Source organism: Aquarana catesbeiana, linkage group LG01 (genome assembly GCF_042186555.1).
Source record: "Aquarana catesbeiana isolate 2022-GZ linkage group LG01, ASM4218655v1, whole genome shotgun sequence".
In the NCBI taxonomy this organism is placed as follows: domain Eukaryota; kingdom Metazoa; phylum Chordata; class Amphibia; order Anura; family Ranidae; genus Aquarana; species Aquarana catesbeiana.
This window is the reverse complement of record NC_133324.1, coordinates 930182009-930204958: the sequence shown is the minus strand read 5'-3', so window position 1 is coordinate 930204958 and position 22950 is coordinate 930182009. Positions and strand designations below refer to the sequence as shown.

The 22950-nt window shown below is 44.5% G+C and overlaps 1 protein-coding gene across 1 annotated transcript in view; it reads right to left on the bottom strand.

The window, feature by feature from the left end:
• Positions 1 to 514: 514 nt before the first annotated feature.
• NAGK (N-acetylglucosamine kinase) overlaps positions 515 to 22950 on the bottom strand; it is a 38522-nt gene continuing 16086 nt past the window's right edge. Inside the window, exons 5-10 of the mRNA XM_073611043.1 lie at positions 21095 to 21205; positions 15103 to 15215; positions 12337 to 12424; positions 5395 to 5492; positions 2685 to 2763; positions 515 to 2288 (exon numbers count right to left, since the gene is read on the bottom strand). Of these exons, the coding sequence (XP_073467144.1) occupies positions 2098 to 2288; positions 2685 to 2763; positions 5395 to 5492; positions 12337 to 12424; positions 15103 to 15215; positions 21095 to 21205 (680 nt within the window). The 3' untranslated portion in view covers positions 515 to 2097. The remainder of the gene's footprint in view (positions 2289 to 2684; positions 2764 to 5394; positions 5493 to 12336; positions 12425 to 15102; positions 15216 to 21094; positions 21206 to 22950) is intronic.

Below are 22950 nucleotides of genomic sequence, written 5' to 3'. Positions count from 1 at the left end.
AGTTGCATTCCAGCAGGACGGGTTTGTCCGAGCTCCGGTGGCCACGGAGCCGGACTTAAGGCTGTTTTATCTATTGACACTCTGTAAGTGCGCATTTGTTATTTACTTTTTTCTAATAAATGTAAGTGGTTTTACACTATGTGAGCCCCTTTTATTTTATGGTATCTATGCCCCGGGTCGCTGGAGTTGCTGTTGATGGGATGACCTCTGGTGGACACCACTGCTAGTTCCCAATTTTGGCTTTTAAAGATCCCTGCTTGCTGTGACCCTCTGTGGTGGGGGGTCATGGCCCTCTGGTAACGAGTAACCCCTTCCATTCCTGGTGGTGGACCTTTCCTTGTTGTCACGGATCTTCAATAATATCACTTGGACTTTTTTGTATATTGTTGGTGTTTTGGACTTTTCACAACACTTAATCATGCTTATTTCATGGATTTTTTTAATATCACCAAGTTTTGCACATTGATTTACTTATGATCACTATATGAATTTTCTTCATTGTATACTACCTATTATGTTGCATTAGCACTAGCGCAACCTCTTATTTTCTTATGCTTTTTACAATTGATGTTTTTGCGGGGATTGCTGCTTTTTCACATTATTTGATTTGCACCTGGTTTTTAGCGCAGTTTTTTTTCACTATTTTCTTTTCATTCATGGGAGGTTGATTCACTCTGGTGGTCCTACTTATATATTCTCTATGGCTCAAATTGCATCACTCTGGATTGGAAACTTTCTATGGTTTAGTCTCAGGTAATTTGTACACCCTTCATTCACCCACCACCTTTTATTGGATCCTTGTGGTAATTGGTTTCTATCTAATCTTTTTCATGATTTTACTTTATAACTTACAACACTTCACCACCCTTGCAACCTATCAGCACCTGCTCGGATTTTACTGACACTTCTTACTACCTCTCTACCGAGAGCAGGACACATTGCACACTATGTTTATTGTATTACTCTCACAGTAGTCCTTGTCTGGTTTCAGTATCTTGGTTACTCAATTACCCATTTTCACCTTTTGGAAATCTACCTCCCTGGATTTTGTCCTTGCTGGGCAATAGGCCATTCCACACCACCTCAGCTCCCGGTGGTGATGCCCCTAGAGGGTCTCCGATCTGTAGTGCCACAATTTCATCATATAGCTACGTCTAAGTATTTTAGACTGTGGGGGCCTTTATGGGTTTAACTTTTTATTCCTACATTTCATTAACAATCCCCTTTCCTTGGCAGGGTCAGACCATATAGATATTTCCTCTACTATCATATATTATATACTCCAAGTCACGTGCATGCTCCTGAAGATTGGATCAATCCATGAAACGCGTAGAGCTGTTTAATGCCGTGTCTCTACTTGTTATACTCTTCATATATGCATTATGTAAAATCAACTGCCTATTTTATGTGATGATTTGTCTTTATTTTAATATATGTGAATTTGTGTATATATACATATATATATATATATATATATCTATATCTCAACTGTACTGATTCCATCATGCATTATGATCACTATTATATATCAGAATATTGCTGTTATTATTGTCATCAATACATTTATCTTCATATACCTATGTGCTTCATTTAAAGTCCCACCGCCCTCTTCCCCATTCATTTAAACAGGGATGGAAGCACTGGACCTTACCAGGTCACCGCCTCATATTAAGTCCCAAACTGTTCTTGTTCCTCACACACTGTAAGCCCAGACTCTCCACCCACTGCTGAAACAGAAAGAAAGATTTCCAACATGATGTGCACTTTCTGAAGAGCGTAGAAATGGGAAGACAGCGAATATATAAGTAAAAATTTATGTAGGGAGATTTGTTTCAGCTCTGTGTATCATCTGAGGCTGTTGACTTCACTGGGTATGTGAGGGTTTACAACCACTTTAACGGAACAAGCTGAATTCAGAAGCTGATTGGCTACCATGCGCAGCTGCACCAGATTTTGCACTCTCTAGCTTTAGTAAAAGAGTCTTCATCACTGGAAGATTGAGGTAGACCATATCTCTCCTCTACCCACCCCTTCCATTATAGGTATTAGTAGAGTACATGAGAACCAGGATCACAATGTAGAGCACATCCCCGCGGTCTATGTGAAGGAATGGGTGTAGAAGATATCCACGTTATCTTGGTAGTTAAGAGGCAGATCTTGCCCGATGTTCTTGGCTCCCAAATAGGCTCCTCCCACAGCCGATGAGTGCTTGAGCCTCAAGAGGCTGAACCGCTGCAAACCGTTGCCATGTTGACTGCTCCGGGCTTTGTCCAGGACCTGAATAAAACCTGTGCAGAAGGAAAACTAGTTAGTGCACCTAAGACCTGTACATCATAATGTTTGGTCAGCAAGCTGAGGCTTGTCCTTTGATTCGGAACCCACAAAAACTGCAGAGAAAATATCCAGCTTTTTTTTTTTAAATCACACAGTGCTCCATGAAAATGAAAACTGGACAGCAGTGGTTGGCCAAGTTTGGCTATGCAACTCTAATCATTTCCACCGCACATACCTGGGTGGGTGGATATAGACAGATGCTTGAGAAAGAATGCAAACATAAATCCCAACTCCAGCTTTTGTTTGGAGAGTAGGGTTAGAACATCTCGTAGGTTGAGGTTTCTAAGGATATAGTGAGTGGTCATGGAAATCCAATTTAGCTAGATTTTGGATTTAAATTATAATCTCACCATCTTTCAGGAGGTCCCAACTGTTCCACACAGAGCCCTCAGCAAGCACAGGTAGACCCAGTTCTCCTTGGAATAAGACCTACAAGGAAGAAGACACCATCAGCCCAGGGCCGCAGAGGAGAATGATCATCTAAAAAGAGAATGGGCCACCAGAGAGATCTACCCGTCCTTATACCCATCATAAACAAGATCTTATACTTGGGCCAGATCTAAACCATGGTGGGGCACCTAAAAACAGGGTTTAAAGGGGAAACTTGTTTTTTTGCATGTTGAATAGAGTTGAGAGGGATTAGAACCCCTGTCAGGCTTTTATTGCTGTCTGAGACCCCGTAAAAGAGATTCACCCTCTCCATTTGTCTTGCTTACCGTTTTCACCGAGTGTAAAAGTAAAATTTGGGTTGTCACCAGAACAAGAATAGAGGGGAAATACTCCAATGGTGACAACCAGGGATTTCCTCACTTTGAAGTTCACTTACTGTTTTGACTAAGGGGACAGGAAGTGAAGGGAAAATCACCCCAATGGGATATGAATGTAAAAAAAAAAAAAAAAAAAAAAAAAAAAAAAAAACCCTGTCGGGTGTTATAACTCTCTTAGGCTCGTTTCACACTAGTCCGACTCCAAAGTCGTGTGCCTTTTTACACTGTGGCATTAAAGTCTTATCAAAGTCGGACCAAAGTAGTGCAGGAACCTTTTCTAAAGTCGGATAGACTTGTGTAGTATCAGTTAAGACAGCTCTTATAGGGCAACATTGAATTTCACATGTCATCCGACTTGGGGTCTCACAAGTTGGATCCTACGTCACATCAGTGTGAACCGAGCCTTACTCTATCTATAATAAAAAAAAAAAGTTTTGCCTTTAGTTCTACTTTAACCACTTAAGGGCAGCCAATCAGTGCAGCCTCATCAGCGAATATCAATGAAGGAGAAAAATTACCCGTTTGCAAAATTTTATAACAAACTATGAAACATGTTTTTTTTTTCCCCTTTAAAAATTTCTGTCTTTTTTTGTTTGTTTAGCAAAAAATAAAAACCCCAGTGGTGATTAAATACCACCAAAAGAAAGCTCCATTTGTGTGAGAAAAAAAATCATAAAAATTTCATTTGAGTACAGTGTAGCATGACCGCGCAGGGTGACCGGTCTGGCCTCCTCCCCTTCCTGTACATTTCTGCAGGCAGCCTGTAGTGGGTGGAGCCAGATGGATCCCTCCCACAGCTCTGCTCTCTCTCCTTGTACAGGGTGACTGGTCTTGTCTCCGGCCCCTTCCTGTAGTTATCTGCAGGCAGCCTGTAGTGGGTGGAGCCAGCTGGGCCCCTCCCACAGCTCTGCTCTCTCTCCTTGTACAGGTTGACTGGTCTTGTCTCCGCCCCTTCCTCTAGTTATCTGCAGGCAGCCTGTAGTGGGTGGAGCCAGCTGGGCCCCTCCCACAACTCTGCTCTCTCTCCTTGTGCAGGGTGACCAGTCTTGTCTCCGCCCCCCTACTGTACTTTTCTGCAGGCAGCCTGTAGTGGGTGGAGCCTGCTGGGCCCCTCCCACAGTACAGTACAGTGATGATGCCACTGTTAATTTTACCGGGTAATTTCTGGGTTCTCAAAAAGGTATTTGGAGAACACAAAGTGGATTTATATCCTTTGTGGCTTTTGAGGAATATATTTCTGTGAGAACTTTAGTGCTTGGGGTTCTCCTTTCAGATCTGAAGAACAAATCATTTTTAAATCAAACAGCCCTTTTTTTTAAATGAAAGTTTAACCACTTAAAGACCGGCCACAATGGCTCTCCGTGGGTGTATGGCGGCTCGCGCAGGCTCAGTTGCAGGCGGTGCGCGCTCACTCCCGCAGGTCAGGGGGACTCGATGTACACAGGCAGAACAGGGAAATGTAGACAAGGCATTTCCTTGTTCTGACAGGAGACATGACAGGTATCTACTGTTCTCAGTGGTCGGGAACTGATCTCTGTCATGTCTCAGTAAGCCCATCCCCAGTTAGAAACACTCATAGGGACCCTTGATCGCCCCCTAGTGTTAAACCCTTCCCTGACAGTGACATTTATACAGTTATCAGTGGCTATTTATAGCTCTGATTGCTGTATAAATGCCAATGGTCTCAAAAAAGTGTCAAAAGTGTCCGATCTGTCCGCCGCAATGTCGCAGTCACGATAAAAAAAAAAAAAAAAAAAAAAAAAAAAAAAAAAAAAATCGCAGATCACTGCCATTACTAGTAAAAAAAAAAATAATAATAATAATAATCAAAATGCCATAAAAATGCCTTAAATCTATTCCCTATTTTGTAGATGCTAAAATTTTTGCGCAAACCAATCAATATATGCTTATTGCAATTTTTTTTTTACCAAAAATATATAGAAGAATACATATCGGCCTAAACTGATGAAGAAATTTGTTTAAAAAAAATAAATAAATGTGGGATATTTATTATAGCAAAAACTAAAAAAATATATATTTTTTTTAAATGTACGCTCTTTTTTTATAGCGCAAGAAATAAAAACCGCAGAGGTGATCAAATACCACCAAAAGAAAGCTCCATTTGTGGGGAAAAAAAAAGGACGGCAACTTTGTTTGCGTACAACATCGCACGACCGCGCAATTGTCAGTTAAAGCGACGCAGTGCCGAATCGCAAAAAAAAACGCTCTGGTTTTTAAGGGAGTAAAACCTTCCGGGGCTGAAGTGGTTAATAAACAACAGAATAAGAGTCACCTTGTCAACTTTGGGAAGTAGAGCAACAACGTGCCTGGCCAGGATCTCACCAGCGTTCTGAAAAACCCAGCGGCACAGAGCATCCCCCTTATTGGCTCCTGAAATGAAATAAAGTGATGGTTACACGTCCAGCACTACTTACTATAAATTCTGCTTCATTTCAAAGCAAACCTGTCAAAAAAAAAAAATCACACTGTAAAGGGCACATGCCAATAATGACAAATATCATTTGTGATAGAAAAAATTTTTTTTTTTTTTTTACCGGTTACGGACCGGCCCACACAGATATACTGCGGAAGGGCAGCCCTCCTGCGCGAAATCATGTGCAGGTACGTGATTTCGTGCACTGGGTCTGGGGTGCATGCACGCTGCCGGCGACTTGCTCCCGCTGTGATTGGCTCCCACTGTGTCCAATCAGTGGGTCAGGACAGGCAGAACAGCAGTCTGCCTATGTAAACAAGGCAGACCACCGTTCTGTGAGAGGAGAAGATGGAGATCTTGTGTTTCTGCTAAGCAGGAACACCCAGTGAAAGCACCTCCCCCAACACAGTTAGAAATCACTCCCCAGGAGCACATTTAACCCTTTGACCGTGACTGGTGTTAACCCCTTCCCTGCCAGTGTCATTAGTATAATGACAGTGCATATTTTTTTTTTTTTTTTTAGCACTGATCACTGTCCCCAAAAAGTGTCACTCAGTGTCAGATTTGTCTGATGCAATGTTAAAGTCCTGCTAAAAATTGCTGATCGCCAATATTACTAGTGAAAAAATAAAAATTCGATAAATCTATCCCATAGTTTGTAGACGGGATAACTTTTGCGCAAACCAATCAATATACGCTTATTGGGATTTTTTGTTTACCAAAAATATGTAGCAGAATACATATTGGCCTAAATTGATGAAGAAATTAGATTTTTTACATTTTATTTATTGGATGTGTTTTATAGCAGAAAAGTAAAAAATGTTGTTTTTTTTTTTTTTTTAAATTGTCGCTCTTTTTTTGTTTATAGGGCAAAAAATATACACACGTAGAGGTAATCAAATACCACCAAAAGAAAGCTCTATTTGTGGGAAAAAAAGGACATCAACTTTATTTGGGTACAGTGTAACTGTCAGTTAAAGTAACGCAGTGCCGTATTGCAAAAAATGGCCTGGTCATGAAGGGGTAAAACCTTCTGGTGTTGAAGTGGTTAACCACATCAATACCGGGCACTTTCGCCCCCTTCCTTCCCAGGCCGATTTTCAGCTTTCAGCGCTCTCGCATTTTCAATGACAATTGCGCGGTCGTGCTACGCTGTATCCAAATGAAATCTTTATCATTCTGTTCGCACAAATGGAGCTTTCTTTTGGTGGTATTTATTCACGACTTTATTTTTTGCGATATAAGCGAAAAAAGAGCGGAAATTTGGAAAAAAAAAAAACAATATTTTCTTTATTCTATTTTAAAAGAAATCCAATAAAATCGAATTTTGTCATAAATTTAAGCCAAATGTATTCTGCTACATGTCTTTGGTAAAAAAAAATCCCGTTCAGTGTAGAATTGGTTCGTGTGATCACGGACAGATGTACGCAAATGATCATGTACAGATGTGCGCAGGTGATCACGGTCATATGTGTGCAGATAATCATTGGGACATGTGATTTTACTGGGACATATGTGGGGGACAGGTGTTTTTGGGGACGTGTTTTACACTGTGTTACTATGCTGGTGATCAGTGTGTAAAAAGCTGTAAAAAACAGCTCATACACACTGATCACCAGCCGGCTGCAGCGACAACTAATGTGTGAGGAGAGGAGAGCCAATCGCCTAGCAACCGGCTCCCTGTTTACATCACACGACGGCTGTGATTGGACATGGCCGTTATGTGATCAGGAGGGCCAATCACAGAGCCCTCTGCCAATCTGAGATGCACCGTGTCCGGGTGACACGAGCGCATTGGGATCGCGCTGCTGCGCGGGCCCACACACGCGCGCTTCCTCTCCTTCTGAGGGACGTACCTGAATGTCCACTCAGAAGGATAGAGCACCCACCCGGCCGTACATATGCAGTGGCCGGGTGGGAAGTGGTTAAAGAAGAACTTCAGTCCGCCTACTAGGAGGCTCCGCCACCCTCCCACCTCTTTTGGGCGCTACCTTCATGTTGCATGCGAAGATGTGCTCACTGGCTCCGCTTAGGCTTTGGGCTCTCATTGTGCTGCTGATTTACACACAGGGAAGGTTTCCAACACCCCTGGTAGCAGTCTTTGCGTGGGTGCAGGAAACCCCACACATGTTCTGAGGAACTGGCGCTTAAGCAGATATGTCGCTGGGCTCTATTGGTATATCTACATCTGCACACTCACAGGGCGCGGGGAGAAATTCTTGCCTAGGCGAGAACTGAGCAAGTGCTGCTTTGCTGCCCCCCAGAAAAAAATTCCATTTGTAAGAGAGGGAAGGGGAAGGAGGTAGGGCAGCACAACATACCCTTCAGGGTGAAGGTCCAATTTTAATACACTCAGCTCTGAGCTCCATCATAGACTAGGTCAGTGATGGTGAACCTTGGCACCCCAGATGTTTTGGAACTACATTTCCCATGATGCTCAACAACACTGCAGCGTGCATGAGCATCATGGGAAATGTAGTTCCAAAACATCTAGGGTGCCAAGGTTCGCCATCATTGGTCTAGGTAAAGTTCACATGAGTTATGGATATCAGCTCACCTTGTCAGAGACTGCAGAAAGTACAGTAAAACCTCGGATTGCGAGTAACGCGGTTTACGAGCGTTTCGCAATACAAGCTATTTTATTTTTTTTTAAATCCTGGCTCGATTTGCGAGCGTTGTGTCTCACAAGATAAGCAGGATTCAAGCTTCTGGGGTGTGCAGTACTGCATGTGGCCAGAGGTGCGGGGGCGCCGGAGACAATCGGAGACACTCAGTTCCCGAGTGTCTGCGAGTGGTTTTCGGTGCCCTCCCCCCTCTGGCCACATGCAGTACTGCATACACTAGCAGTGACACTGGAACGCATTATCTGAGTTTCCAGTGAATCCTATGGGGAAACTCGCTTTGATATACGAGTGCTTTGGATTACAAGCATTCTTCTGGAACGAATTATGCTCGTAATCCAAGGTACTACTGTATATGGTTTTCAAATGCATAGACCTTAGACACAAATCAATGAGAACAAATAGGTCCAGCCACAGACGGAGCGTATGCACAATGAGCAAATATGGTTACTGTGCATCCATTCTGTTTCTCTTGTGAATTAAAGTGTATCCAACTCAAAAAAACTAAATTGTAATATATTGCAGCTTACCAGTCCTTAGTCATGGTGGCTGCATAGGGTTTATTTTTTAGGCTTTTTTTTCCCTCCTGCTGATCCTGCCCTTAACACACCTCCTTGTCCTAGGGTGACAACGCTCACTCACTGCACTGTGTCTATGGAGGAGACAGGACTACAAAACATCTCCCACTCTCCTCTTCTACCTAACGGGGGGGGGGGGGTATTTAGGTAGTCAAACAGCTGTTTCCCCGAAAATAAGCCCGGGTCTTATATCAATTTTGGCAACAAAATTTTCGGGGTAGGGCTTTAACATGTTCTGCTTTCTCTCACCATCTCCCTCCCTGCCTGTCAGGCCAGTGGAACTGAGTAAAAGTGGATGTAAAAAAATACCAAAATACACCATATTACACAATGCAAACCGTGCATTTTTCTGCAATCTATCTGTGATAAACACTATGTTACAGCACCGTCACCCGCCGATCCTCTCTTCCCGCACTGACCTTAATTTTCTGGTGCAGTCCAGGGCACACTCCGAGCATTGCAGAGGGAGGGGGGCCCGAGATCCCCCGCTGACAGCTGGGAGAAGAGGAGGAAGAGAGCAGCGGGGGATAAGCTGAGCGCCAAGCGGCGCCGAACAGAAGGCATTAATCACACATACATCACAGCAACAAACAGTACACAGTTCACAGTATATACGGTAACCCTGCAATAAAGTGCATTTTAGGATTTTACAACACTTTTAAACTAGGGCTTATATTGTAGTCCTCCCTGAAAAATCACAGTAGGGCTTATTTTCAGGGTAGGTCTTATTTTCGGGGAAACACGGTACTAACTGATGTGAGTTCAGCAGAGGAAGTTATCAGCGCGGCCAACAGGTACTTTTTTCTTTTTTCCTTTTTGTCTTCTTACCGAAGACATACTGTATAACAAAATGCTTCAATGGTAACTTTAAAGCATACATTCACTTTTTTTTTTTTTTTTTGAAAAATAGATGCACATTTTTGCAGGGAAACAAAAAATGCATTTATTAATTTTTCCTGTAGGCAGATCAGGGGGTGCAATGTCAGGCTTCTGCAGACAAGCCCCACAGCTTTCAGACCGTACCTTTATACAAGCTGTCAGTTTTCAGTTGCGGGGCTTGTGAATGAACTACCAGAAGAGCGCTCATTAGCGCCCTTGGAGGGCATCTGGAACTGCAAGCCGTCAGCTGCAATGGGTGATGGGACTTGTAGTAGATTCATTCACAGGAATCTGTAAATTGAATGAAGCAGCCGTGTGGGGGAGGAGTAGATTCCCCGCTCGCTGTCACACCGAGATCAGCATCTAGGGGAAAGGCTGCGAGAGCTGAAACATGTTCCAAAAAGGTGAACTTATCTTTTAATAGAGACCAAATAAGAATAGCTCTTTGTTGGGGTTTGACCACTTCCCAAAAGATGGCTACAGCGCAGGCTTACTTAGCCGGGAGGGCGTCATATGATGTCCTCTCGTGATCGCGCTGCCCAGGCGCCCCCTGCTGCCCACAGGCGGCGCACTCTGCGATCGGTGTGTCCTTCGGACTCAGCTGATCACAGATCGGGGTAAAAGGCCAATTACAGCGACCCTTTACCTCTTGATCGGCTGTGTCCAATGACAGCTGATCACGATGTAAACACAAGCCAGTTATCGGCTTTTCTTTCCTCACTCTGACAGCGTTGAGGAGGGGAGAAGAGAGTCAATAACCGACTTGTGTTAAAAGGGACAGCTACACTGATAAGAAGGGCACGAATTATCAGTGTCCTGATTATCAGTGCAGTCCCAACAGTGCCCACCAGGGCTGCCAATCACTGCCTCCTCATCAGTGTCACCTATCACTGCCTCCTCATCAGTGTCACCTATCACTGCCTCCTCATCAGTGTCACCTATCACTGCCTCCTCATCAGTGTCACCTATCACTGCCTCCTCATCAGTGTCACCTATCACTGCCTCCTCATCAGTGTCACCTATCACTGCCTCCTCATCAGTGTCACCTATCACTGCCTCCTCATCAGTGTCACCTATCACTGCCTCCTCATCAGTGTCACCTATCACTGCCTCCTCATCGGTGTCACCTATCACTGCCTCCTCATCAGTGTCACCTATCACTGCCTCCTCATCGGTGTCACCTATCACTGCCTCCTCATCGGTGTCACCTATCACTGCCTCCTCATCAGTGTCACCTATCACTGCCTCCTCATCAGTGTCACCTATCACTGCCTCCTCATCAGTGTCACCTATCACTGCCTCCTCATCAGTGTCACCTATCACTGCCTCCTCATCAGTGTCACCTATCACTGCCTCCTCATCAGTGTCACCTATCACTGCCTCCTCATCGGTGTCACCTATCACTGCCTCCTCATCAGTGTCACCTATCACTGCCTCCTCATCGGTGTCACCTATCACTGCCTCCTCATCAGTGTCACCTATCACTGCCTCCTCATCGGTGTCACCTATCACTGCCTCCTCATCAGTGTCACCTATCACTGCCTCCTCATCGGTGTCACCTATCACTGCCTCCTCATCAGTGTCACCTATCACTGCCTCCTCATCAGTGTCACCTATCACTGCCTCCTCATCGGTGTCACCTATCACTGCCTCCTCATCGGTGTCACCTATCACTGCCTCCTCATCAGTGTCACCTATCACTGCCTCCTCATCAGTGTCACCTATCACTGCCTCCTCATCAGTGTCACCTATCACTGCCTCCTCATCAGTGTCACCTATCACTGCCTCCTCATCGGTGTCACCTATCACTGCCTCCTCATCAGTGTCACCTATCACTGCCTCCTCATCGGTGTCACCTATCACTGCCTCCCCATCAGTGTCACCTATCACTGCCTCCTCATCAGTGTCACCTATCACTGCCTCCTCATCAGTGCCCCCTTATCAGTGCCCATCAGTGAAGGAGAAAAATTACCTGTTTGCAAACTTTTATAACAAACAATGAAAAACTTTTTATTTTTTTTCAAAAGTCTTTTTTTCATTTTTTGAACAAAAAAAACCCAACAAAAAACAGTGGTGATTAAATATCACCAAAAGAAAGCTCTTTTTGTGTGAAGAAAATGATAAAAATTTAATTTGGGTACAGTGTTGTATGACCGCGCAATTGTAATTCAAAGTGTGACAGCGCTGAAAGCTGAAAATTGCCCTGGGCAGGAAGGGGGTGAAAGTGTCCGGTAGACAAGAGGTTAAAGTGGTTCTAAAGACTGCAGTATTTTATGCATGAAGGTAAAAAGCCTTCAGTGTGCTGCTCAAAGCCCCCAGCCTCTCTAATACTTATCCAAGCCTGCTCTCGATCCAGCGATGTGTAGAAGAGCTCTGGCTCTCTACTTCTCATTGGATCAGATAAAAGCAGCTGGGGCTATTGGCTCCCGCTGCTGTCAATCACAGCCAGCCAGGAGAGGGGGTTGGGCACAGAGCCATGCTCTGTGCATCTTATGGACACACACAGCTGGCTTGGAGCGAGCATGCATGAGTGACCCCCATGTTAAGTGGCTTGCTATGGTGGGCACTCAGCAGGGAAGGAGGAGCAAGGAGCCAGAGGGAGGAGGGAGTAGGAGGAGGAGGAGGAGAAGGAGGAGGATCGGAGCTGTTCTGTGCAAAACCAATACACAGAGCCTTTACAATCACTTTAATCATTGTAACAATGATACGATACCAAAACATACCTTCTGCCAACTTCATGCAGAATCCAGCTATCTTGGACTTCTCAAAGTCCCGGTAGAGGTGGGTGAGAATACCAAGCCGATTAGACACCTGTAATGAGAGAGATGAACAAATATCACTGGGATTATTACACTATAATATTAACATGAACAGCCGGAGTGTCCCTAATTAAAAAGGAACTAAACCCATTAAATTAAAGGTTTCTCAAAACAGTAATATACAGTATAAGGCAGGGGTCTCAAATTGGCGGCCCTCCGGCTGTTGCAAACCTACAAGTCCCATCATGCCTCTGGAGTCATGCTTGTAACTCTCAGCCTTGCAATGCCTCATGGGACTTGTAGTTTTGCAACAACTGGAGGGCCGCCAGTTTGAGACCCCCTGGTTTAAGGCATCCCATGAATATTAACTGTCACAGCTGCTTCTTCTCTCACCTGTTAACAGTTAAGTCATCAAATGGCTGGTGTCATAACTGATCACATGTGCAGCACCATGACACCCGCAGATCAAACAAGGCTAAGATGGCAGTGTCCTTGGCTGTAAAGCAGGGGTAGGCAACCTGAGGCCCTCCAGTTGTTGTGGAACTACATTTCCTATGTAGCATTGCAAGGGCTGGCAGTTACAATTACTTCCAGAGGCATGATGGGACTTGTAGTTCTGCAACAGCTGGAGGGCCCCAGGTTGCCTACCCCTGCTGTAAGAGCCCTTGCACACTGGGGCGGGGGGCGGCGTCGGCGGTAAAACGCCGCTATTATTAGCGGCGTTTTACCATCGGTATGCGGCCGCTAGCGGGGCGGTTTTACCCCCCGCTAGCGGCCGAGAAAGGGTTAAATACCACCGTAAAGCGCCTCTGCAGAGGCGCTTTGCCAGCGGTATAGCCGCGCCGTCCCATTGATTTCAATGGGCAGGAGCGGTAAAGGAGCGGTATACACACCGCTCCTTCACCGCTCCGAAGATGCTGCTAGCAGGACTTTTTTTACCGTCCTGCCAGCGCATCGCTCCAGTGTGCAAGCCCTCGGGGCTTTCACACTGGAATGAAAGTAGCGGCACTTTCGGGGCGGTTTGCAGGCGCTATTATTAGCGCAATAGCGCCTGCAAACCGCCCCAGTGTGCAAGGGCTCTAAAGAATAGGAGAGTTTAGTTACACTTCAATGGAATGTGTTATGCAGCTACGCTGTAACCAGCCTGAGCTCTCTTTACATTTTTTCGGACTACTGAATCCTTTAAATCCATTGTATTGAAAGTTTCTGCCTGTTACCGTGAAGGAGGTCCCAGTGTGGAAAGTTCAGTCACTGAATTATGAATAAATACCTGACCCAATCCCATATCTCCCAACTTTTTCAGATGGGAATGAGGGACACCTATCAGCAAAAGTATGCAGGCATAGGAGACACCCCCTTGACACGCCCTCTTAAAGGAGAATTGTACAAAAAAAAAAAAAAAAAAAAAGTTTATTAAACTCACAAGTGATTTTTTTTACCACTACTATTCCTTTATATTGGCTTTTGGAATTTACAAATGCAGCAATTTAGAAATCAGATGAAAGGTTTAGCACTGGGAAACACTTTTTGATAGATGAAAAGTGCATTTTATATACAACTATATAGATCAGACCAAAATGAGGGACAAAATGAGGGACATTGCTCCAAATCAGGGACAGTCCCTCGAAATCAGGGACAGTTGGGAGCCCAACCTCTGAGGTCCTTAGTAAGAGGTATGGTTTGGGGAGGCAATCCATGTTTGGATCACTTTCCCAGAGTGTTCTGCTGCTCCTGAGCTTTTGCCTAGAGATGATGTCCGCCCCTTGCCTGTCCTGTTCTCCCTTTTGGGCCTTGTGTCAGGTGGGAGCATGGGCTTGAGGTCCAAGGACTTTAGCTGCCATGTGGTATTGTATATCTGGAAGCCATGTGGAGGACACAGTAAACATGTAGAAGAAGGTGCTCTGGTCAGATGAGACCAAAATTGAACTTTTTATCTTAAAAGCAAAATGCTATTTGTGGCAGAAAACTAACACTGCACATCACTCTGAACACACCATCCCCACCGTGAAACATTGTGGTGGCAGGATCATGTTTTGGGGAAACTTCTTTTCAGCAGGGACAGGGAAGCTGGTCAGAGTTGATGGGAAGATGGATGGAGCCAAATACAGGGCAATCTTATAAGAAAACCTGTAAGAGTCTGCAAAAGACTTGAGACTGGGGCGGAGGTTCACCTTCCAGCAGGACAACGACCCAAAACATACAGCCAGAGCTACAATGGAATGGATTAGATCAAAACATATTGATGTGTTAGAATGGCCCAGTCAAAGTCCAGACCTAAATCCAATTGACAATCTGTGGCAAGACTTGAAAATTGCTGTTCACAGACGCTCTCCATCCAATCTGACAGAGCTTGAGCTATTTTGCAAAGAAGAATGGACAAAAATGTCACTCTCTAGATGTACAAAGTTGGTAGAGACATCCCCAAAAAGACTTGCAGCTGTAATTGCAGTGAAAGGGGGTTCTACAAAGTATTGACTCAGGGGGGCGCTATACAAATGTACACCACACTTTTCACATATTTATTTGTAAAAAATTCTGAAAAACATTTATAATTTTCTCACAATTATGCGCCACTTTGTGTTGGTCTATCACATAGCATACGTTTACGTTTTTGGTTGTAACATGACAAAATGTGGAAAATTTCAAGGGGTATGAATACTTTTTCAAGGCACTGTACATTCAGAGTGTATAGTGAGCCATTAGAAACAGAAAAAAAAAATTAATTTCTACCTGGAAGTAAGTAAACATGGCTTCCTGCACATAACTGATGTCGCAAGGTGGTGGCACCAGGTTGTCTATGGCGTCAAACACAATTTTCATTGCTCGGTGGGAAATCCAGTAAGCTGCAAGAAGACAACAAAAGCAGTAATGCAGTAATGTATATTGAACAATGGCCAAGGATAACGTGAATAATCCTAACTGCAGACGGGGGATAGGATGATTTGGCATATCAGTAGATAGCTGAATGTACAGTATGTATATGTGATAGTTGCCAAGTGGCCTAAACCTGCAGGCCTGTCTTGCAATTGTGACATCGCTATGCAGGCAGGGTTCCAGTCCTGAAGGATGCGGGACATTCTGCAGAATTATATTTCAGGACCCAGCGCTGGAGCTAGGGAGCGATCTTCTGCCCGATGGCAATGGTGTCTGCATTCCAGTGCCAACGTCATCTGGCTATTCCATCCAATGACCATTGTCCCTGGGGCTTTTTTTCCCCCCTCTCTGGCTATTTTGTCCTCTCACTTACCTTGGGCTGTTTTCTTCCCTCATAAAAACTAGGCTATTATTTCCTCCCAATGTATGTGTGTGTGTGTGTATATATATATATATATTAATATTATATGGTCCAAAGATTGTGAACAGCTGACTACCAAAACTAATAAAATACCTAAAAGTATGTGGTCCTCCCTTCAAATGATTCAGGGTTCAGGTGTTTCCAGTGAAGGGTACTGTTAATTAACCACTTGAAGACCAGGCCTTTTCTGGCACTTTTTGTTTACAAGTTTAGTATTTACAATCAGTATTATTTGCTAGAAAATGACCTATAACCCCCAAAACATTATATATATTTTTTTAGCAGAGACCCTAGGGAATAAAATGGTGATTGTTGCAATTTTTTATGTCAGACGGTGTTTGCACAGGGGTTTTTCAAATGTAATTTTTTTGAGAAAATAAATACACTTTAACCACCTCAATACAGGACACTTTCACCCTCTTTCTGCCCAGGCATTTCTCAGCTTTCAGTGCTGTCACACTTTGAATGACAATTGCGCGGTCCTGCTACACTGTAACAGTAAATCATTTCGTAGTGTGGGTTGTCAGCACCCAAGGCAAGACAACTAATTTGCGCCCCTAACCTATGGACATTTAGCTCTCCCTGAGTCCCTTCCACTCATACAGTATTAACCCTTTCATGACTAAGCCTATTTTTGAAATTTGGTGTTTACAAGTTAAAATCCGTATTTTTTGCTAGAAAATTACTTAGAGTTCCCAAACATTATATATATTTTTTTAGCAGAGAATCTAGAGAATAAAATGGCGATTGTTGCAATATTTTTTTATCACACGGTATTTGTGCAGCAGTGTTTTAAACGCAAATTTTTGGAAAAGGGACACTTTCATGAATTTTAAAAAATCCAAACAGTAAGGTTACCCCAATTTTTTTGTATAATGTGAAAGATGATGTTACACCGAGTAAATAGATACCAAACATGTCACCCTTTATAACTGCACGCACTCGTGGAATGGCGACAAACTACGGTACCTATGAATTTCCATAGGTGACTCTTTAAAAATTTTTTACGGTTACCAGGTTTGAGCTACAGAGGAGGTCTAGTGCTAGAATTATTGGCTCTCGCTCTGACGATCGCGGCGATACCTCACATGTGTGGTTTGAACACCGTTTACATATGCGGGGCGCGACTTCCGTATGCGTTTTCTTCGCTGCGCGAGCTCGCGGGGACAAGGGCACTTTAAAAAAATGTTTTTTTATTTATTTTATTTATTTTTTTACTTTAAAATTGTGTTTAAAAAAAATTTTTTTTTTTTTTTACTTTTATTGCTGTCACAAGGAATGTAAACATCCCTTGTGACAGTAATAGGTGGTGACAGGTACTCTTTATGGAGGGATGGGGGGTCTAAAAGACCCCCCATCCCTCCTTTACACTTCAAAGTATTCAGATCGCCGAAAACGGCGATTCTGAATACTGTGTACTTTTTTAAATTCGGCGCCATTGGCAGCCGAGTAAACGGGAAGTGACGTCATGACGTCGCTTCCGCGTTTACAACAAGAAGGCTGGAACGAAGCTGCTCACAGCTTTGTTCCAGCCCGCCCCCAGCCGCCGAAGATTCCCGATTGGACACCGGGCCTCCCGATCGCACGGGAGGCCCGGTAACAGCGGCAGGAGGCGGCGGGAGGGGGGGGGATGTCCCCTCCCGCTCCTCCGGTATAACAACCGAGCGGCTTTTAGCCGCATCGGTTGTTATACACGGGTAGCCGATCACCCGCTGGAAACAACGGTACCGGGATGATGCCTGCAGCTGCGGGCATCATCCCGGTATAACCCCGGAAAGCCGAGTACGCATATGTGCGTACGGTCGGCGGGAAGGGGTTAAAACCCCCTATGGTACATTTAAGGATGTACCACTCTTTCTCTTTGTTCTCCTTTCTTTCCCTTTTATCTCTCTCTATCCTCATTTCTTGTTTTTTTCCCCCATCCATCTCTCTATCGCCATCTTTCTTGTTTTTTCTCTTATTCTTTCCCTCCCTTTTTCTTTGTTCCTCCCCCTCTTTTCCTCTCCCTTCTATGTATTCTCTATTTTTATTCCTTCTCTTACTCCTTGGTGGGGAATTGTGATCAGTGGCAATCCTGGGGGGGAGATCTGATCAGCCAACTTAGGTCCTCTTGATGAAGGTCATCTGCTGATCTGAGAACTGTAGTGGGGACTTTTAATGGCAACTATAATCACAGGTAGTGTTACTCACTGTGTCTCCGACTTTGTGGTGTCTCGTAGCAGTGACACCTATGCCGAAATCAGCAGATAGGGTCTCCTCCAGCCCCTCCCACTTCACATTCTTCACCAAATCAGCTGACGTCTAGTTTCTGCCCCCCAGCCATGCCGTGAACTGAGTGGGCGGCTGCGAAGAGGCTGAGAGGGCGGCCGTGGGTTCCAGGAACAGCCCAGCTGGTCGGCTGCAAAAAGGTTGGGAGAGTGGTACGGGCTTCAGGAACAGCCCAGGATTCGGTGACCCCTGGCAAATCATCATTCAACCCCCAGGTTGAGAACCACTGCTCTATGGTCTACTACAGGCCCTAACACACGATCATCTGCCACCTTACACCAGTATGTGGTCTGTGGACTTGGGTGAGGACATTTCCAGACCGGGCTGGCAGACCTCTTCCACTTTACTCATAAATCAACAATATCTTTCTACCTCTCAGGAAAAGAACTACAAAATTCTGTCCAGGTGGTACAGGGACCCTCTACTTTGCACAAAACTTTCCCATCGACTCCAGCCTTCTGTTGGCGATGTAACTCCACCACTGGGACTTATCTACACGTCTGGTGGGAATGTGAGAGGATCCACCCCTTTTGGACTCAGGTATTTGAATGTTACAATAAAATTTATGATGAAACACTACCGACCTCCCCAAAGATTGCGCTACTCTCCATACTACCCGGGTCTATAACAGCACAGAAACGTAACCTCCTACGTTTTTTTATGTCCTTAGCGAGACAGCTCAGTCCATCATATTGGAAGACGACCACTACTCCTCCCTTGTCATGTTGGGTCTCGATCATGAATGATACCATGAGAATGGAGGAGATGTTGGCCCTTGATAATGACACATATGATAAGTACAAGATACTGTAGTCTATCTGGCTCCGCTCTCCACCTCAGACACCCTCATGAACATGCTAATGAACCCGTTGGTAATATCCTAGCGAGATCCATACCCCTGAGGTGCACTGGCTCACAAGTCCACTAACCCGCCACCCTCTACTCTAACATCTACTTCTCCAGGAGAATGTCTCCTCAGCAGCTCCTTCGCTCTGCCCTGACTTTTCCGCTTTCCCCCTCTCTCTACCTCTCCCCTTCCCTCGCGTACTTCCCATTCCTCTCTGACTCACCTCTCCCCTGCCCCTTTTCCTCTTCTTCCCTTCCTTATTTCCTTTCCCCGATCTGGTTTTCTCCTTTTACTCCCTAAAATCTAGATATGTTAATTTTTATTACGAGCATCAAGGCTAATTAGGCAGAATCATTCCTTGTACCAGAGGATGGTCCTGGCTCAACACTACTAGAGAACAAGAGTCAGGCTGTGGGCGATAGCCATTGGGCTGACTCCCTACACATGTTTACTTGTGACTGTCCCTGGATTGTGAATTCTCATGTTGTTCACTGTGTTTTTTTGTGAAATTGTCAATAAATATATTTTCAACACTAAAACTGTGCACGCTCATGGAATGGTGACAAAGTACAGTACTTAAAAATCTCCATAGGCAGCGCTTTAGAAATGTTTACAGGTTACCTGTTCAGAGTTATAGGAGTGCTAGAATTATTGCTCTCGCTCTATCTTTCGTGGCAATATCTCACACGTGTATTGCAAACATCTTTTACATATGTGTGCATGACTTACATATGTGTTCGCTTCTGTGCAAGAGCATGAAGGGATGGGGGCGCTTTAATTCTTATTTTTTTTCCCTTATTTTTTTTTATACTGTGCCTTAATTTTTTTTTTTATCACTTTTATTTCTATTACAAGGAACATCCCTTGTAATAGAAATAAGGATGACAGGACCTCTTTATGCAGAGATTTGTGGTTAAAAAAAAAAATCCCAAATCTCTTCTTTACGTTTAAAAGCAAAAGATTTAAAAAAAAAAAAAAAAAAAAAAGAAAAAAAAAATTTTTTTTGAAGCAAAATGGATGGTTTGCTTCCACCCTAGACTGGAAGCGACGTTGCTCCAGTCCACCAAGGCCATAGAGACGATCAAAGACAATCTGGTTTTTATCACCATTGTTACCAACTGGCTGCTCCGTTGAATCATTTCTTGTAAAATGATAGACCCGAGAAACACTGGCGAGCGGCGGAATGCTTTCATGAAGAAGAGGATTCCACGTGCCATCCGTGCTGGAGTGAAGACACAGACAATAAAACCACCACCGGTTAGTGAGGAGGCTTTCCGGAGTAAGGAGACTCAAATGGGCATATGCTCAATGAGTCAACAAGGCATGTGGTGTAAACACCAATACACAAGACCTCCACATCCAGGCTCCAGTTCAGGATGGAAGATGGTCCTATTGGTCAGTAGATATCACAGAGAAGCAGTCCTCAGATGTAGCCAACTTGTCAGACTTAATCCTCTCAAGTACTCAAAATAGCACAACCGAAAAATACTCCACATAGTGTGACTCCGTATAAACATAGAAATTTATTAAAAGTTGGAAACACTCACATTTAGAATGTAGATCAAGCACTTGAACAATTATGGTTTTGGTTAACGCAGTGACATCAGCAGGGCTCGTTCCGACGCGTTTCGTCTAAAGAGACATCCAGATGATAACTCATTGAGCATATGCCCATTTGAGTCTCCTTTACTAACTGGTGGTGGTTTTATTGTCTGTGTCTTCACTCCAGCACAGATGGCACGTGGAATCCCCTTTTTGGCTATATAGTTTCTTTTTAATGTTTATCCATGGACTGTTGTATTCACGGTTTAAAAATCTCTATATGATGGAACACGGACTTGAAGTCGTTTTTAATGCTACAACCTACAAAGACTCTATGGACAATTGCGCACTTCCAACAGTTTGGGTAAGGAACCTGTTCCGTTTCCGCAGGACTGTACTCCATGCACAAAGCCAGCTCCATAAAGACATGGTATGATGAATTTGGTGTAGAGAAGCTGGAGTTGCCCTAAACTCAGCCTTTGGGATAAACCAGGTAGTCTTGTCCGACATTAGTACCTGACCTCACAAATGATCTTTGGTATACATTCCATCAGGCACGATCCAAAGTCCAATGGAACGCCTTTATAGAAGTGTGAAGTCTGTTCTAGCCACAGGATGGTGGGAAAGCGGTGGGGGGGTTAAATGCCATATAAATATGCTCATGTAAATATGGTGGTCCACAACCTTTCGGCTATATAGGGTTTCTAAAATTACTGTACCATTATTAGAACTTTGTATTACTGGCCTTTTACTGACACAGAAGTACTTACCTGACCCTTCGTCGCCCATTAGGTGCCCCCATCCACCACAGCCAGCTACAGTGCCATCAGGGTTCACCAGTTTGCAGTTGGAACCAGTGCCGGAGATCAGGACCACTCCACCTGGAGGAATGAAAGAAGGAGGATTTAGTAAGGATGCCTTAAAGAAATAGAAGTGATGTGCAGTTTTAGAGGCTGTGGCTTAAAGGCTTTGGATGCCAAATAGGTTAGATCTAACAGTGGAGGGCCAAGTTTGTTTTGTACTAGAGTAACTTATGATAGGCAACTTTCAAAACACAAAAAAGTCGCAGGGGTCTCAAAACTTTATAAACAAAAAGGGCCAATTTACTGTCCTTCAGACTTTGGGGGGGGGGGGGGGGGGAGACTGTGGTCAGAAGAAGTAGAGAAGGTCCTGGTGTCACTGGAAGTAAACAAACAATGTCCCCTCTTTGGTATGTAGCAAGGTCCCAGGCCCCCTTTGGTCTAATGCAGGGATATGCAATTAGCGGACCTCCAGCTGTTGCGGAACTACAAGTCCCATGAGGCATAGCAAGACTCTGACAGCCACAAGCATGACACCCAGAGGCAGAGGCATGATGGGGCTGTTTTGCAACAGCTGGAGGTCGGCTAATTGCATATCCCTGGTCTAATGAGAACCTCCAGAGTTAGGGACAGCTGACATCCTTCTATGTAGAATGGGTTACAAGGCATGGTGGGTGTAGTGCAAAGTAGATATATGGGCACCAGACACTTCTTGAATGCAAAGAGATTTATTGTCTCTTAAACAGAACTGTGGGAGAGAGGGTTTAGGGCTGTACTGTAGATCTTCACTCAACTAAGCTCCTAGTCTCTCTCACTAGACTTGCTGATCCACTACCACCAGATCTGAGCTATTCAAATCTCCTCACTGGAGTATCTTTCTCAAGCGTCATCCCTACGTCCCTGCTGGGTTCCTAGCTTGGCATTCAGGATACTTCTCAATCGTCACCCCACTGGTCTGCTCGTTCCCTGGCTTGACACACAAGGCAGCTCTGCAAGTCTCACCTCCGCTGACAGGGTCCCTGGCTTCGCCAGCACACCATGGATCAGCAAAAAGTTGTCCAAGAAGGTTTTTTTAATGGAAAGAAGTTACATCACAAAAGAGGTGCAACGTTTCGTGGCCGCGCAGGACCCCTTCGTCAGGCAAGTGATGGGGTGCATAGTGTCAAACACAATATATATATATACAGTGGTCACCAATTAGAGAAAAAATGTTTTTTCTCTAATTGGTGACCACTGTATATATATTGTGTTTGACACTATGCACCCCATCACTTGCCTGACGAAGGGGTCCTGCGTGGCCTCAAAACGTTGCACCTCTTTTGTGATGTAACTTCTTTCCATTAAAAAAACCTTCTTGGACAACTTTTTGCTGATCCATGGTGTGCTGGCGAAGATGTACGTTTGTTTGATGCTTCCAGAACCCAACTGGTAATCGCTACAGCACCCACTATTTTTTGTGCTATTTTACTGGGAACGTGTGTGATTGGAATATCAAATTGACTGGGTCCCTAGCTTGACACCTGCAGAAGTTCCCCAATTCTTCACTGTCCCTGGTTGGTGAGAATACTGTTTTTGTACTTGCTTCAGCTACTCACTGTGGTCCCTGGTAATAATGTGACTGGTCTCTTAGTGGCGACAGCTTGCCCTCTACCTCCGACCACGACAGGTTCTCCGGCCGGCAGAACCATTACTTCTGGTTGGACTGCAAGCCGCAATCCCAACCCTACACTGCTCTCTTGCTTCTGGATAGACCCTCTGGCTGCTAAGGCTGTCTGATGTCCCTGGGATAGGCCTCAGACTCTGGCCTAGCAGCCCGGGGCACCACA